The following is a 15,803-nucleotide window of genomic DNA, read 5'->3' on the forward strand; positions in this document are numbered from 1 at the left end:
AAGGAGGAATACTACTTCTAGTCGCTCTGGCGTGGCCCAGACGGCATTGGTTCTCAGACCTGAAGGGTCTATCGACAGCACCACCTTCTACTTCCTCAAGGACCAGACCTCCTCGTACAGGGCCCTTGTCTCTATCCAGACCTGGCCAGAGTGGCTTTGACATCGTAGCTATTGAAGAATCACTCCTGAGGGCCAAAGGATTCTTTGAGGCAGTCATCCAAACTATGCTGAAAGCCCGCAAACCGACATCCGCCCGGATCTATTACAGGGTCTGGAATTCTTACTTCACCTGGTGTGCTGAGAAGAATTATGATGTGTACAGATTCAAAACATCCGGAATCCTGGCTTTCCTGCAACAAGGCCTGGGCTTAGGTCTTTGTCTGGCCTCCCCCAAGGTTCACATATCGGCCATGTCGGTGTGGTTTCAGAGAGAAATTGCATCTATACCTGACGTTCATACATTCACTCGGGGTGTGTTACGGATTCAGCCTCCCTCCTATGTTCCTCCTGTGGCTCCATGGGATCTGTCTGTTGTCCTGAATGCCCTGCAAGAGTCTCCATTTGAACCTCTTGAGTCAGTGGACTTTAAATGTCTCTCACAGCCAAGGTCCTGTTTCTGCTGGCTATTGCCTCAGCTAGAAGGGTGTCGGACATAGGCGCTTTGTCCTGTCTTCCACCCTTTCTGATATTCCATCGTGACCGGGCAGCCCTGAGAACTTCGACAGGTTACTTACCTAAAGTGGTGTCCACTTTCCACCTTAACCAAAAGATTATGGTTCCGGCCTTTATCTCTTCTGACTTGTCTCCCAAAGAGCAGTCTTTGGATGTGGTGAGGGCTCTCTGTATATATGTGGAGAGAACTGCCTCCATCAGGATGTCATATACCCTGTTTGTACTATTTTGTTTCCACCGACGTGGCTGGTCTGCGAATAAGCAAACCATGGACAGATGGATTATAATGGTAATTGCACAAGCTTATGCACAGGCTGGACTTCCAGCTCCTGCTGCTATAAAAGCCCATTCTACTCGGTCTGTTGGACCTTCTTGGGCGGCCCGCCGTGGCACGTCCGCAGAACAATTGTGCAAGGCGGCTACGTGGTCCTCCGTGAACACGTTCATTAGGTTCAATGCTTTGATACTTCCGCCTCCCAGGATGCTTCCTTTGGACACCGGGTTCTCATACCCACTAAGGCGCGTCCCCTCCCTTGAGGAACTGCTTTAGGACATCCCCGATGTTTTCCCTGTGGAACACAGTGTACCCCGCTGCAGAAAAGGAGAGTTATGGTAGACTTACCATTGTTAACTCTCTTTCTGCGAGGTACACTGAGTTCCACAGGGCGCCCGCCCTGACGCACTTAGCTTCTTTGGGTTTGTATGGCATTAGCCGCTGGTCCCTTCTCCTCTCATGAGAATGTGGTTGTATGTGACTAACATCTACCGTATCTTTTACCTGCTCCTGCATTGGACTGGTTAACGAAACTTAGTTCACAGCGCCTGGAGGCGGGGTTATAGAGGAGGCCCCACAATGTATCCTGGGACAGCCTAAAGCTTTAGCCTGTTGGTGCCTCTCTGGATCAAGATCCACTCTATACTCAATGTTTTCCCTGTGGAACCCAGTGTACCTTGCAGAAAGAGTTAACAATGGTAAATCTACCATAAATCTCCTTTTTATACAGTTAATCTGTGGCTGTGCTCCGGATTAGAATCAACACGGGATAATTAAACAACCGTTGTTTCAATTTCCGTATAACCCTGATGAAAGTGTTACAAAGACGTTCAAATGTCGCTTATGAGGTTGTTTTATCCTTAATCCTTTCTAATCCTGTGCTCTCAATTTAGAAACCCATGAAGATGACTCTAAGTGGGTTCATTATTATGTAGTGTAGGACCACCTGAGCAGAGACGCATTGACGTGGCTGGTTTCTTATCATATGTTTGCAAGTGTCTGAGATCTCTGCATTATATTACTTTGTAGGTTGCAAGTCTCTGTTTTGCTAGCCCATTACAGAGTCCTGGGGAAATGTTATTTATTTAATGGTTTTATTTATTTACAATATTGGAGAATTAATACATTATATTTGGATTCTCTTACTGGAGAGACTGCAGCACACTTAAGGTGTATACACACTTGCCGATAAAATAAACGACGTTGCACATCCTGAACGGCGTAGTTCACTTTTCTCGACAAGTGTGTATGCCGGTGACTATGACTGATGCATGACACCGCGGGTTGTTAACGACCGACGGTGCATGCATGCTCAATCTAGACTATCGTCCAGGAGCTGCCTGCATGGCCCGGCCACTGCGTGACGTCACTGACCAATATGAATGGTCATATTGCTCAGTGCGTACGGCCGGCCGCTGACCGCCCGGGTCGGGAGAGGAAACTCTAGACGACGTCGCTCATAGAGTGACGTCATCTAGTGTGTATGCACCTTTAGGATCTACCCCAAGCATTAAAGTACTCCAGGGGAGAAGTGTCGACCAAGGAGGGACAGAGATAGGGTTCTGACCTCGCATAGAGACCCTGGTTAAAGAGGAATCGGGAAACAACTTCCACCAGAAGGAATGCATATTACACAGTGCAGTCCACATGAACAGCCTATGATATAGGGCAGACACTTCAGACACATGTCTCGTGCTATATCCAGCAAGCAGATGGAGACGTGTTTAACGATGTTATACGCCATCTTTCCTTGCCAGGTGAGGTGCCAAAAGTCCATAGGGACAAGTGACCTGATAGCAGTTTCTGAAATGAGATCAAGGTGTATGGCCTCTCGGAACAAGTGGTGGAACATTTGGCGGATGAATGTTGAGAACTTCCTGAAGGATGGAAGATGCTGAACCTCAGTAGTGTCCACTATAAGAATATAGATAGGGGCAAAACCGAACTTAAAGGGGAGCAATTTAAATCCACCTGCAAATCCATTGTGTCAAATTAAGGTATTAAGTATGAATCAGTCTCCCCCCCCCGCCCCCCCCCCCCCCATCACACTGTATGGTTATATGAATATATATGTAGAGACATGTAACCTGGCATTGAGTAAGGTCCAACAGACCAAACCAGAGAGGGGAAAAACCTGTAGATTCATGGCCTGGAGCCCTGTCCAGAGAAACTGACAAAGACATGCTGGGATAAAGAGAGCCATGGCTTAGAAGGATGGCCCATTGAGGTAGCCGTCAAAAGGGGCTCCTCCAACAGGCTGAGAATGTAGGCACACAACGCATGCCCTATCCACCTGGCACCACCAGGACTGGAGCTCTTCTGCAGCTGCCTCCTTGAGCACCGGAGGAAGCGCACAAAACTGGGGAAACCATAGACTAGTGATGGCTAACCTTGACACTCCAGCTGTTGTTGAACTACACATCCCAGCATGCCCTGCTACAGTTTTGCTATTTGGCCATGCTAAAACTGATGCAGGGCATGCTGGGATGTGTAGTTCAACAACAGCTGGAGTGTCAAGGTTAGCCATCACTGCCATAGACTGTGCTACCATGACACCGTCTTGACCTTTCTTAAAATACTTGCTGATGTCTGCTCTTGCACAGCACTGACCTACCGTGGAGTTTAACCAAGCCGTCAACGTTTCACCCCCCTCTACAAGCTGAGGTCAGAATTTTTAACACTTTTAAGCCTCTTAAGAGCAGACCCTCCCATAACATAAGCTACACAAATGACGTTCATCTAGAGCAGGGGTCAGGGAACTTTTTTACCTTTTACCCCAAAATATATTTAGATACGCTGACGTTACCCCCTTGATTTGAAAGGAAGGAAATCCTATATTATTGTGCATATATACTGGTTATCACTGTTTATATGTTATTTCTGAGATACTGTGTGTGTGTGTGTGTGTGTATTTATCTATCTATCTATACACTATCTATCTATACACTGTCTGTGTATTATTCCTGAGGGGAGCTCTGTCCACCGCCCACTGCTGCTAGAGATAAAGGCAGGAACCACAATCTCTTTGTTAAGGTGGAAAGATGACACCACTTTATAATGTGTGTGGTGTGTGTGTGTATGTGTATATATATATATATATATATATATAATCTATAATATATATGATGTTACTCACCTTGACAAAGGGGCGTGTGGCCCCGAAACGTCGGCAATGATTTGATGTGAAAATACACGTTTTTACTTGACTACAAATCCCACGAGTGCCGCTTTTGTTTGAAATAGGGACGTCTACATCATTTGTTCCAAAGGGCACCGGGGTACGGTCGTTGATAGAGGGGCAGAGTGCCGGTCCACCCAGCGTGTGGTGTGTGTGTGTGTGTGTGTGTGTGTGTGTATGTATATATATATATATATATATATATATATATATATATATATATAATTTTATTGTAGTGTATTGTGTTGTATTTTAGCCAGTGAATGGGATAATTAACACTTTCTCCCCAAAACAGAATGAATGGAAGAAAGATGGATTAGGGAGGGTAGGAGGGGAGGGAGGGGGGGGGGGGGCGGGCGGAGGAGGAGACACGACTTTTAGCCACTGTCTGATCCTGCGGAACTCCGTCAGCGGTCAGCCACAGAACACTTCAAGTTCTGTGTGTGGGTTGGCGGGCTGAGGGCGGGAGGACAGGACAGGCGGGCATGAGGGAGCGCGGTGTGACGTCAGCACGTCACACAGCGGCCAGGAACACAACACATGGCGGCCAGGAGCACAGCGTAGGGCGGGCGTGAGGGAGCGCGGTGTGACATCAGCACGTCACACAGCGGCCAGGAACACAGCACATGGCGGCCAGGAGCACAGCGTAGGGCGGGCAGGAGGGAGCGCGGTGTGACGTCAGCACGTCACACCGCAGCCAGGAACACAGCACATGGCGGCCAGGAGCACAGCGTAGGGCGGGCAGGAGGGAGCGCGGTGTGACGTCAGCACGTCACACCGCGGCCAGGAACACAGCACATGGCGGCCAGGAGCACAGCGCAGGGCGGGCAGGAGGGAGCGCGGTGTGACGTCAGCACGTCACACAGCGGCCAGGAACACAACACATGGCGGCCAGGAGCACAGCGTAGGGCGGGCGTGAGGGAGCGCGGTGTGACATCAGCACGTCACACAGCGGCCAGGAACACAGCACATGGCGGCCAGGAGCACAGCGTAGGGCGGGCAGGAGGGAGCGCGGTGTGACGTCAGCACGTCACACCGCAGCCAGGAACACAGCACATGGCGGCCAGGAGCACAGCGTAGGGCGGGCAGGAGGGAGCGCGGTGTGACGTCAGCACGTCACACCGCGGCCAGGAACACAGCACATGGCGGCCAGGAGCACAGCGCAGGGCGGGCAGGAGGGAGCGCGGTGTGACGTCAGCACGTCACATCGCGAGCCAGCCGGTGCTGGATGGGGCTGTGTCTCAGCAGCACGACCGTCCATTACCCCCAGGAATTTCATTTTTACCCCATTTGGGGTAATTTACCCCTGTTCCCTGACCACTGATCTAAAGTGTGATCCTATCAACTATAAAAGGAGGATTGTAATTATATTTACAGAAATTTTATTTTCTGCACTTCTGGGGGAAATAAAAATCCCCCAATATTGGCACAGTCTGTAAGTCTATCATCAAGTTCTACGTTGACCTTATATTTGTTTATTGCTTTTTTGTTGTTGTTTGTGTATGTTGGTGGTTGTTAATGATATTAGCTTTCATTAATAGGGTGCAGCAAGCTTAATTACACCTAACCTAGATGCATCATTTCATGTGCAAGTGTATATCTGTAGATTCAGTGAGTGTAAGCGTGGGATTAAACAAGGAGGGAGGGCCCTGCTCAATGAAAGAATAACATCCTAAACAGGAGGCCTTGAACACTATGTAACAAACCCAAAGCCATGGTTCCTCTGTGACTGCATTTAATACTCTATTTATTTTATTTATTCCACGTTCTCAATAGCTGAAAACCACATACACAACTTTCATCAGGCTACGTTTGAGCAATGAATATAGTGGGCCGGATGTAATGAAGTCCTAGTTGGCCGGAGGTGCGGTTTGCCAGCTGAACCCATGCCTTATAAAGGATTGCCGCTTTAAAAAACATCTAAGTTCAGCCGGGAACCTGTACTTCTGGCCTACGTGGGCGTCATAACATCCAGCCCAATAACACAAAAGGAATTCCACTGTTTCGCTTCTTGGAAACGTCATTTCATCTCCTTGTGTTACAGACGCCCTAAAACGCTCGGTTTTATGTATGGAAGGTTGTATGCAAATAAATACATGTGATGCGTCTATGGTCAGGGGCTGTCCTCCTTCTATATCTCTGCTAGTTCTGGCATATACAGTACTGTGCAGAAGTTTTAGGCAGGTGTGGAGGTGTATTGTTGTGCAGGCAGAGGGTGGTCGCACCAAATATTGATTTGGATTTAGATTTCTCCCCTGTTCAGTCACTTTGCATTTTGTTAATTGATAAAAATAAACTTAAACACTTCTATTTTTGAAAGCATCCTTACTTTGCAGCATTTTTGCCACACCTGCCTAAAACATTTGCACAGTACTGTATATAGGGGCTAATAATCGCGATCCAACCGGAATTTTTGCATTCGCCCCACGGACGCGTGGGCAGGACCCATACCGCGCAGAGGCGTTCGCGGGGCGGCAACACTCCGTTTCCAAGGCAGAGCATTGTGGGGGCGGCGGCAGGGAAACAGGGGCGCGGTGGCGTTATCGGGGCAGCTGCGTGCCGTAACACACAGCCGCTCCGGTTTTAAATGGGGCGGCGGGCCTCCTGCTGTCGCAGAATTTGCTATCCTTACTGAATAGGGTCCATAGAGCAAATACATTCATTGCTGCATTCATTGGGCGAGATTCAAATGATTTTTCCACCGGCAGCCACTAGATGGCGCCGAACGGAGCTATACAATGGTTGCTCCGTTTGGGCGCGATCGGCTGCCGGTGACTACATTTCAGCTCACTACCCCTGGGGGCAGCGAGCTGACGTGCGTAAAGAGACCCGTTTGGGTGCCCAAACTGGTCTGTTCACGCTCGCGCCCAATACTTAAGTCGGGTTTAGGTTCTTTGTACGCCTAAACCCGTCTGTAATGAGCGCAATAAGTGGGGGCAATTGGAAATCGCCCCGCGATCTCCCGTCACTTTAGATGGGAGATTGGGGGTGCGATAACAATTGAACCCCCCCCCATTTCTCTAACGTCCTAGTGGATGCTGGGGACTCCGTCAGGACCATGGGGAATAGCGGGCTCCGCAGGAGACAGAGCACATCTAAAAAAGCTTTTAGGTCACATGGTGCGTACTGGCTCCTCCCCCTATGACCCTCCTCCAAGCCTCAGTTAGGTTTTTGTGCCCGTCCGAGAGGGTGCAATCTAGGTGGCTCTCTTAAAGAGCTGTTTAGAAAAGTTTTTTTTTAGGTTTCAATCTCAGTGATTCCTGCTGGCAACAGGATCACTGCATCGAGGGACTTAGGGGAGAGATTTCCAACTCGCCTCCGCAGGAGACAGGGCACAAAAGTAAAAGCTTTAGGATCAGGTGGTGTGCACTGGCTCCTCCCCCTATGACCCTCCTCCAAGCCTCAGTTAGGTTTTTGTGCCCGGCCGAGAAGGGTGCAATCTAGGTGGCTCTCCTAAAGAGCTGCTTAGAGTAAAAGTTTTGTTAGGTTTTTTATTTTCAGTGAGTCCTGCTGGCAACAGGCTCACTGCAACGAGGGACTTAGGGGAGAAGAAGTGAACTCACCTGCGTGCAGGATGGATTGGCTTCTTAGGCTACTGGACACTAGCTCCAGGGGGACGATCACAGGTACAGCCTGGATGGGTCACCGGAGCCGCGCCGCCGACCCCCTTGCAGATGCCGAAGAGAGAAGAGGTCCAGAAACCGGCGGCTGAAGACTTCTCAGTCTTCATGAGGTAGCGCACAGCACTGCAGCTGTGCGCCATTGCTCTCAGCACACTTCACACCAACGGTCACTGAGGGTGCAGGGCGCTGGGGGGGGCGCCCTGGGCAGCAATGAAAGTACCTATTCTGGCTAAAAATACATCACATATAGCCTCTGGGGCTATATGGATGTATTTAACCCCTGCCAGGTTGTCAGAAAAACGGGAGAAGAAGCCCGCCGAAAAGGGGGCGGGGCCCATTCTCCTCAGCACACAGCGCCATTTTCCTACACAGCTCCGCTGCTAGGAAGGCTCCAAGGCTCTCCCCTGCACTGCACTACAGAAACAGGGTTAAAACAGAGAGGGGGGGCATTTTATGTGGCGATATTATATATTAAGATGCTATAAGGGAAAACACTTATATAAGGTTGTCCCTGTATAATTATAGCGTTTTGGTGTGTGCTGGCAAACTCTCCCTCTGTCTCCCCAAAGGGCTAGTGGGGTCCTGTCCTCTATCAGAGCATTCCCTGTGTGTGTGCTGTGTGTCGGTACGTGTGTGTCGACATGTATGAGGACGATGTTGGTGAGGAGGCGGAGCAATTGCCTGTAATGGTGATGTCACTCTCTAGGGAGTCGACACCGGAATGGATGGCTTATTTAGGGAATTACGTTATAATGTCAACACGCTGCAAGGTCGGTTGACGACATGAGACGGCCGGCAAACCAATTAGTACCTGTCCAGGCGTCTCAAACACCGTCAGGGGCTTTAAAACGCTCATTACCTCAGTCGGTCGACACAGACACAGACACGGACACTGACTCCAGTGTCGACGGTGAAGAAACAAACGTATTTTCCATTAGGGCCACACGTTACATGTTAAGGGCAATGAAGGAGGTGTTACATATTTCTGATACTACAAGTACCACAAAAAAGGGTATTATGTGGGGTGTGAAAAAACTACCTGTAGTTTTTCCTGAATCAGATAAATTAAATGAAGTGTGTGATGATGCGTGGGTTTCCCCCGATAGAAAATTATTGGCGTTATACCCTTTCCCGCCAGAAGTTAGGGCGCGTTGGGAAACACCCCCTAGGGTGGATAAGGCGCTCACACGCTTATCAAAACAAGTGGCGTTACCGTCTCCAGATACGGCCGCCCTCAAGGAGCCAGCTGATAGGAGGCTGGAAAATATCCAAAAAAGTATATACACACATACTGGTGTTATACTGCGACCAGCGATCGCCTCAGCCTGGATGTGCAGCGCTGGGGTGGCTTGGTCGGATTCCCTGACTGAAAATATTGATACCCTTGATAGGGACAGTATTTTATTGACCATAGAGCATTTAAAGGATGCATTTCTATATATGCGAGATGCACAGAGGGATATTTGCACTCTGGCATCAAGAGTAAGTGCGATGTCCATGTCTGCCAGAAGATGTTTATGGACACGACAGTGGTCAGGTGATGCAGATTCCAAACGGCACATGGAAGTATTGCCGTATAAAGGGGAGGAGTTATTTGGGGTCGGTCCATCGGACCTGGTGGCCACGGCAACAGCTGGAAAATCCACCTTTTTTTTACCCCAAGTCACATCTCAGCAGAAAAAGACACCGTCTTTTCAGCCTCAGTCCTTTCGTCCCCATAAGGGCAAACGGGCAAAAGGCCAGTCATATCTGCCCAGGGGTAGAGGAAAGGGAAGAAGACTGCAGCAGGCAGCCCCTTCCCAGGAACAGAAGCCCTCCACCGCTTCTGCCAAGTCCTCAGCATGATGCTGGGGCCGTACAAGCGGACTCGGGTGTGGTGGGGGGTCGTCTCAAGAGTTTCAGCACGCAGTGGGCTCACTCGCAAGTGGACCCCTGGATCCTACAAGTAGTATCCCAGGGGTACAGATTGGAAATTCGAGACGTCTCCCCCTCGCAGGTTCCTGAAGTCTGCTTTACCAACGTCTCCCTCCGACAGGGAGGCAGTATTGGAAACAATTCACAAGCTGTATTCCCAGCAGGTGATAATCAAAGTACCCCTCCTACAACAAGGAAAGGGGTATTATTCCACACTATTTGTGGTACTGAAGCCAGACGGCTCGGTGAGACCTATTCTAAATCTGAAATCTTTGAACACTTACATACAAAGGTTCAAATCAAGATGGAGTCACTCAGAGCAGTGATAGCGAACCAGGAAGAAGGGGACTATATGGTGTCCCTGGACATCAAGGATGCTTACCTCCATGTCCCAAATTGCCCTTCTCACCAAGGGTACCTCAGGTTCGTGGTACAGAACTGTCACTATCGGTTTCAGACGCTGCCGTTTGGATTGTCCACGGCACCCCGGGTCTTTACCAAGGTAATGGCCGAAATGATGATTCTTCTTCAAAGAAAAGGCGTCTTAATTATCCCTTACTTGGACGATCTCCTGATAAGGGCAAGGTCCAGAGAACAGTTGGAGGTCGGAGTAGCACTATCTCAAGTAGTTCTACGACAGCACGGGTGGATTCTAAATATTCCAAAACCGCAGTTGTTCCGACGACACGTCTGCTGTTCCTAGGGATGATTCTGGACACAGTCCAGAAAAATGTGTTTCTCCCGGAGGAGAAAGCCAGGGAGTTATCCGAGCTAGTCAGAAACCTCCTAAAACCAGGCCAAGTGTCAGTGCATCAATGCACAAGAGTCCTGGGAAAAATGGTGGCTTCTTACGAAGCGATTCCATTCGGCAGATTTCACGCAAGAATTTTTCAGTGGGATCTGCTGGACGAATGGTCCGGATCGCATCTTCAGATGCATCAGCGGATAATCCTGTCTCCAAGGACAAGGGTGTCTCTTCTGTGGTGGCTGCAGAGTGCTCATCTACTAGAGGGCAGCAGATTCGGCATTCAGGACTGGGTCCTGGTGACCACGGATGCCAGCCTGAGAGGCTGGGGAGCAGTCACACAGGGAAGAAATTTCCAAGGAGTGTGGTCAAGTCTGGAGACTTCTCTCCACATAAATATACTGGAGCTAAGGGCAATTTACAATGCTCTGAGCCTAGGAAGACCTCTGCTTCAAAGTCAACCGGTGCTGATCCAGTCGGACAACATCACGGCAGTCGCCCACGTAAACAGACAGGGCGGCACAAGAAGCAGGAGGGAAATGGCAGCAAGGATTCTTCGCGGGGCGAAAAATCATGTGATAACACGGTCAGCGGTGTTCATTCCGGGAGTGGACAACTGGGAAGCAGACTTCCTCAGCAGGCACGACCTCCACCCGGGAGAGTGGGGACTTCATCTGGAAGTCTTCCACATGATTGTGAACCGTTGGGAAAGACCAAAGGTAGACATGATGGCGTCCCGTCTGAACAAAAAACTGGACAGGTATTGCGCCAGGTCAAGAGACCCTCAGGCAATAGCTGGGACGCTCTGGTAACACCGTGGGTGTACCAGTCGGTGTATGTGTTCCCTCCTCTGCCTCTCATACCCAAGGTACTGAGAATTATAAGACGGAGAGGAGTAAGAACTATACTCGTGGCTCCGGATTGGCCAAGAAGGACTTGGTACCCGGAACTTCAAGAGATACTAAGAAGGGACTTGCTTCAGCAAGGATCATGTCTGTTCCAAGACTTACCGCGGCTGCGTTTGACGGCATGGCGGTTGAACGCCGGATCCTAAGGGAAAAAGGCATTCCGGAAGAGGTCATCCCTACCCTGGTCAGAGCCAGGAAGGAGGTGACCGCACAACATTATCACCGCATTTGGCGAAAATATGTTGCATGGTGTGAGGCCAAGAAGGCCCCCACGGAGGAATTTCAACTCGGTCGATTCCTACATTTCCTGAAGACAGGAGTGTCTATGTGCCTCAAATTGGGGTCCATTAAGGTTCAGATTTCGGCCCTGTCGATTTTCTTCCAGAAAGAATTTGCTTCAGTTCCTGAAGTCCAGACGTTTGTTAAGGGAGTATTGCATATACAGCCCCTTTTGTGCCTCCAGTGGCACCGTGGGATCTCAACGTATTGTTGGGATTCCTCAAATCACATTGGTTTGAACCGCTCAAATCTGTGGATTTTAAATATCTCACATGGAAAGTGACCATGTGGTTGGCCCTGGCCTCGGCCAGGCGAGTGTCAGAATTGGTGGCTTTGTCTTACAAAAGCCCATATCTGATTTTCCATTCGGACAGGGCAGAACTGCGGACTCGTCCCCAGTTTCTTCCTAAGGTGGTGTCAGCGTTTCACCTGAACCAACCTATTGTGGTACCTGCGGATACTAGGGACTTGGAGGACTCCAAGTTGCTAGACGTTGTCAGGGCCCTGAAAATATATGTTCCAGGACGGCTGGAGTCAGAAAGTCTGACTCGCTGTTTATACTTTATGCACCCAACAAGCTGGGTGCTCCGGCTTCTAAGCAGACGATTGCTCGTTGAATTTGTAGTACAATTCAGCTCGCACATTCTGTGGCAGGCCTGCCACAGCCAAAATCTGTAAATGCCCAATCCACAAGGAAGGTGGGCTCATCTTGGGCGGCTGCCCGAGGGGTCTCGGCTTTACAACTTTGCCGAGCTGCTACTTGGTCAGGGGCAAACACGTTTGCAAAATTCTACAAATTTGATACCCTGGCTGAGGAGGACCTGGAGTTCTCTCGTTCGGTGCTGCAGAGTCATCCGCACTCTCCCGCCCGTTTGGGAGCTTTGGTATAATCCCCATGGTCCTGACGGAGTCCCCAGCATCCACTTAGGACGTCAGAGAAAATAAGAATTTACTTACCGATAATTCTATTTCTCGTAGTCCGTAGTGGATGCTGGGCGCCCATCCCAAGTGCGGATTGTCTGCAATACTTGTACATAGTTATTGTTACAAAAATCGGGTTATTATTGTTGTGAGCCATCTTTTCAGAGGCTCCGCTGTTATCATGCTGTTAACTGGGTTCAGATCACAGGTTGTACAGTGTGATTGGTGTGGCTGGTATGAGTCTTACCCGGGATTCAAAATCCTTCCTTATTGTGTACGCTCGTCCGGGCACAGTATCCTAACTGAGGCTTGGAGGAGGGTCATAGGGGGAGGAGCCAGTGCACACCACCTGATCCTAAAGCTTTTACTTTTGTGCCCTGTCTCCTGCGGAGCCGCTATTCCCCATGGTCCTTACGGAGTCCCCAGCATCCACTACGGACTACGAGAAATAGAATTATCGGTAAGTAAATTCTTATTTTTCGATGGGTACCCACAAATAAGTATCCCCAAAATGTATCAGAGTTCTATGCTGCAGTCCCCCATTCTGTACTCCCAGAGCAGCCCCTCCTGCCAAATTTACCAAGCTCCAGAATGCAGAGTGCTGCAGTTCTTGTCCCCGGTCCCTAACACCTATAGGCTACGTGACACATATAGTATTGGGAGGGGGATCTATAGGATCCCTCCCCAGCACTCTCCGGTCGCACATACAGTCAGTCCAGTAGTGCACAGGAGTAAGGCAAATGAAAGTAAACTAATTGCTGATGCGATCCCTCTACTTTTACACATTGCTGGGACCACGTCCCTACCTGGCGGTGATGATGCACGCTGGCAGTATATTATTTCTTATTGCTACGAGTAACAGCCAGAAGAATGATAATTATCTGGTCTAAGACCCAATCTTTAGTACATTGGGGGTCATTCCGACCCGATCGCTCGCTGCAGTTTATCGCAGCGCAGCGTGTGGGTCAGAACTGCGCCGGCGCCGCAGTGCGCCAGCGCCTGCCAGCTGTCTTTGCCTAGCGATCGCCTCTGAGACAGAGGCGGTCGCTGGGTGGGAGGGGGCTATACGGCGGCGGGGGCTCTGTCTGGCCAACGCAGGTGTGGCCGGACCGTTGGGGAGGCGGGCCGCGGCGGTTGCGTGACGTCACATGCAGCCGCTGCGACCCGGGGCAGCAAAGAGGTTCTCACAGCCAGTCACAGGAGCTGCGCTGGCCGGGAGCTACTCCTGAGATGCAAAAGCATGGCCGCTGTGCGATGCTTTTGTATTTGTGCGGGGGGGAGGGCTGGCACTGACATGCGGGGCGGACTAGTCCTGTACTGGGCGTCCCCCCGCATGTCTGAGTGCCTGCTACGATCAACTTGGAATGACCCCCATAGTCCCCTTTATGTGCTCAGATGTGTTGCCTTAGTATATTTTACCTGCTCAGAATATGTAAATGTTTCTGTTTACACGCATACTAGTGCTACATAAACACTGAGATACAGCGTCTGTCACAGCTATTTCATCATTGCCATTTAATGAAGTCTTTAGCGTTCGCTGCGCCATGTATGTGAGAATCATTACAAGGGAACAAAGCATGGTGCAATTCAGAATTCTACCAGCAGATGGCAGTGTGTGTGTGTGTGTGTGTGTGTGTGTGTGTGTGTGTGTGTGTGTGTATTGTATTGGACATCATGGTTCCTTGCTAACGGACTTCAATAAAAACTGAAAACTGTAAAGCTGACAATGTTCTATGGTGCAAGTAATAACAGTGCACACGCTTTCTTGCACCCCCCCCTCCTCCCCCTTTTGTCTAGATGCGAGTCCCGGAGCTTGTTGCAGTTTTTGTCCCCTGTATTTTTTTTTTTATAGCATTCATTTTTGGGGGGACAGATGAAACATTTTTTATAATATGCATTTTTAATCTGTGTTAGCGTGTGATTTACTTGCAAAGAAAATGCGCTAAAAAGAAGGTTAAAAACCAAAATTATTAATGAGCAGAATACCGTAATAACTAAAATAAATGGAAATAAAGCATGTAGACATTGCTGTGTGCATATAACCTTTTAGAACTATTAATGCGCTTGTTACATAGCGTCTTGCGCTTTTCTGCTGTGACGCGAGGTGATAGCTGGCTCAGGCGGATGGCATGGAATTATTTACTGTTTATTGTGTGCTTAGTACATACCGCATAAGTCCCTGTGACGCAGACATATAAAAACCTAATGCTGAACCCTGTGACTGGTTATCGTTCTACCCCATATATTACTAACTGCGCATTGTGCTCTTATGTCCTCTCAGAAGATAAGAGCTGCAACAAGAACGGAGGAAGAGGATGGCAGCGGTACGTCCTCGCCGGAAGGTGACAGTCGTCCAGCAGCGTCACAGCACCTACCTACAGAAGGTAAGTTCCCCAGGCTATTTATATCTAGGTGTCACTGCTAATGACCGTGCATTGCCATGGGCTGTTCTCATTGTTTTGTTTCTATCCTATCCTTACCCCTTAGGTACACACTGTAGCTGAGGGGGTGTATATATATATATATATATATATATATATATATATATATATATAAGGAAGTCAATGGCGGCACTCTGGAGACTTGGTTAAAGTGATGAAAAAATGGTGCTGTTTATTTCAACGTTTCGGGGTACTCGCCCCCGTCTTCAGGAAAAGCATACAGTGATACAGTGATAAAAACAACATTAAATACCTTATCAGGCGTGCGTCCAGCCGTCCGCTCCACGCCGCCGTTCGGCTTCCGGGTTCAACACTTCCGGTCACCTGACGCAACTCGGATGACGGAGAGCCCCCGGGCCGTCATACGGGGGCGGGGGGATGTTGCCATGGTGAGCACTGACATACAACAGAATAAACACAGAGATCGAGTGAATCCAGTGACTGTGAAATCAATAAAAAAATATATAAAAAATATAATAATACTGCGATAGAGTGGGCCCTGACTGCCAACTTACTCTAATGCCATAAAGTGCTGAATTTGCATGTGATGGTGAAACATGAGTGTAAACCAACAGATTTGAATAAAATTTAAAATTTAAAATAGCTATAGCCTGTCATTGACCAAGCCTTTGTGCAGAAAACTTCCATCCAATGAGATCTATGTATTAACCGGTATAATAGATGAAATACATAGGTTAGAAATATATTACAGTATCACAAATATTATATTGGCTATCTCAAGCTGACTTCATACTGTACTAGAACAATCTCTTGCTACAAAATGTCTGCTTTGAATATATATGGATACATTTGTTTGAATATATTAGTTAAATCTATTGTTATTACAG

At 48.9% G+C, this 15,803-nt stretch overlaps 1 protein-coding gene across 3 annotated transcripts in view; it reads left to right on the forward strand.

Moving 5' to 3' along the window:
* CEP89 (centrosomal protein 89) overlaps positions 1 to 15,803 on the forward strand; it is a 268,804-nt gene that overhangs the window by 66,032 nt on the left and 186,969 nt on the right. For all 3 annotated transcript variants that reach the window (XM_063945997.1, XM_063945998.1, XM_063945999.1), the window contains one exon: positions 14,796 to 14,898. In XM_063945997.1, the coding sequence (XP_063802067.1) occupies positions 14,796 to 14,898 (103 nt within the window). The remainder of the gene's footprint in view (positions 1 to 14,795; positions 14,899 to 15,803) is intronic.

The sequence above is a fragment of the Pseudophryne corroboree genome, chromosome 11 (assembly GCF_028390025.1).
Source record: "Pseudophryne corroboree isolate aPseCor3 chromosome 11, aPseCor3.hap2, whole genome shotgun sequence".
In the NCBI taxonomy this organism is placed as follows: Eukaryota; Metazoa; Chordata; class Amphibia; order Anura; family Myobatrachidae; genus Pseudophryne; species Pseudophryne corroboree.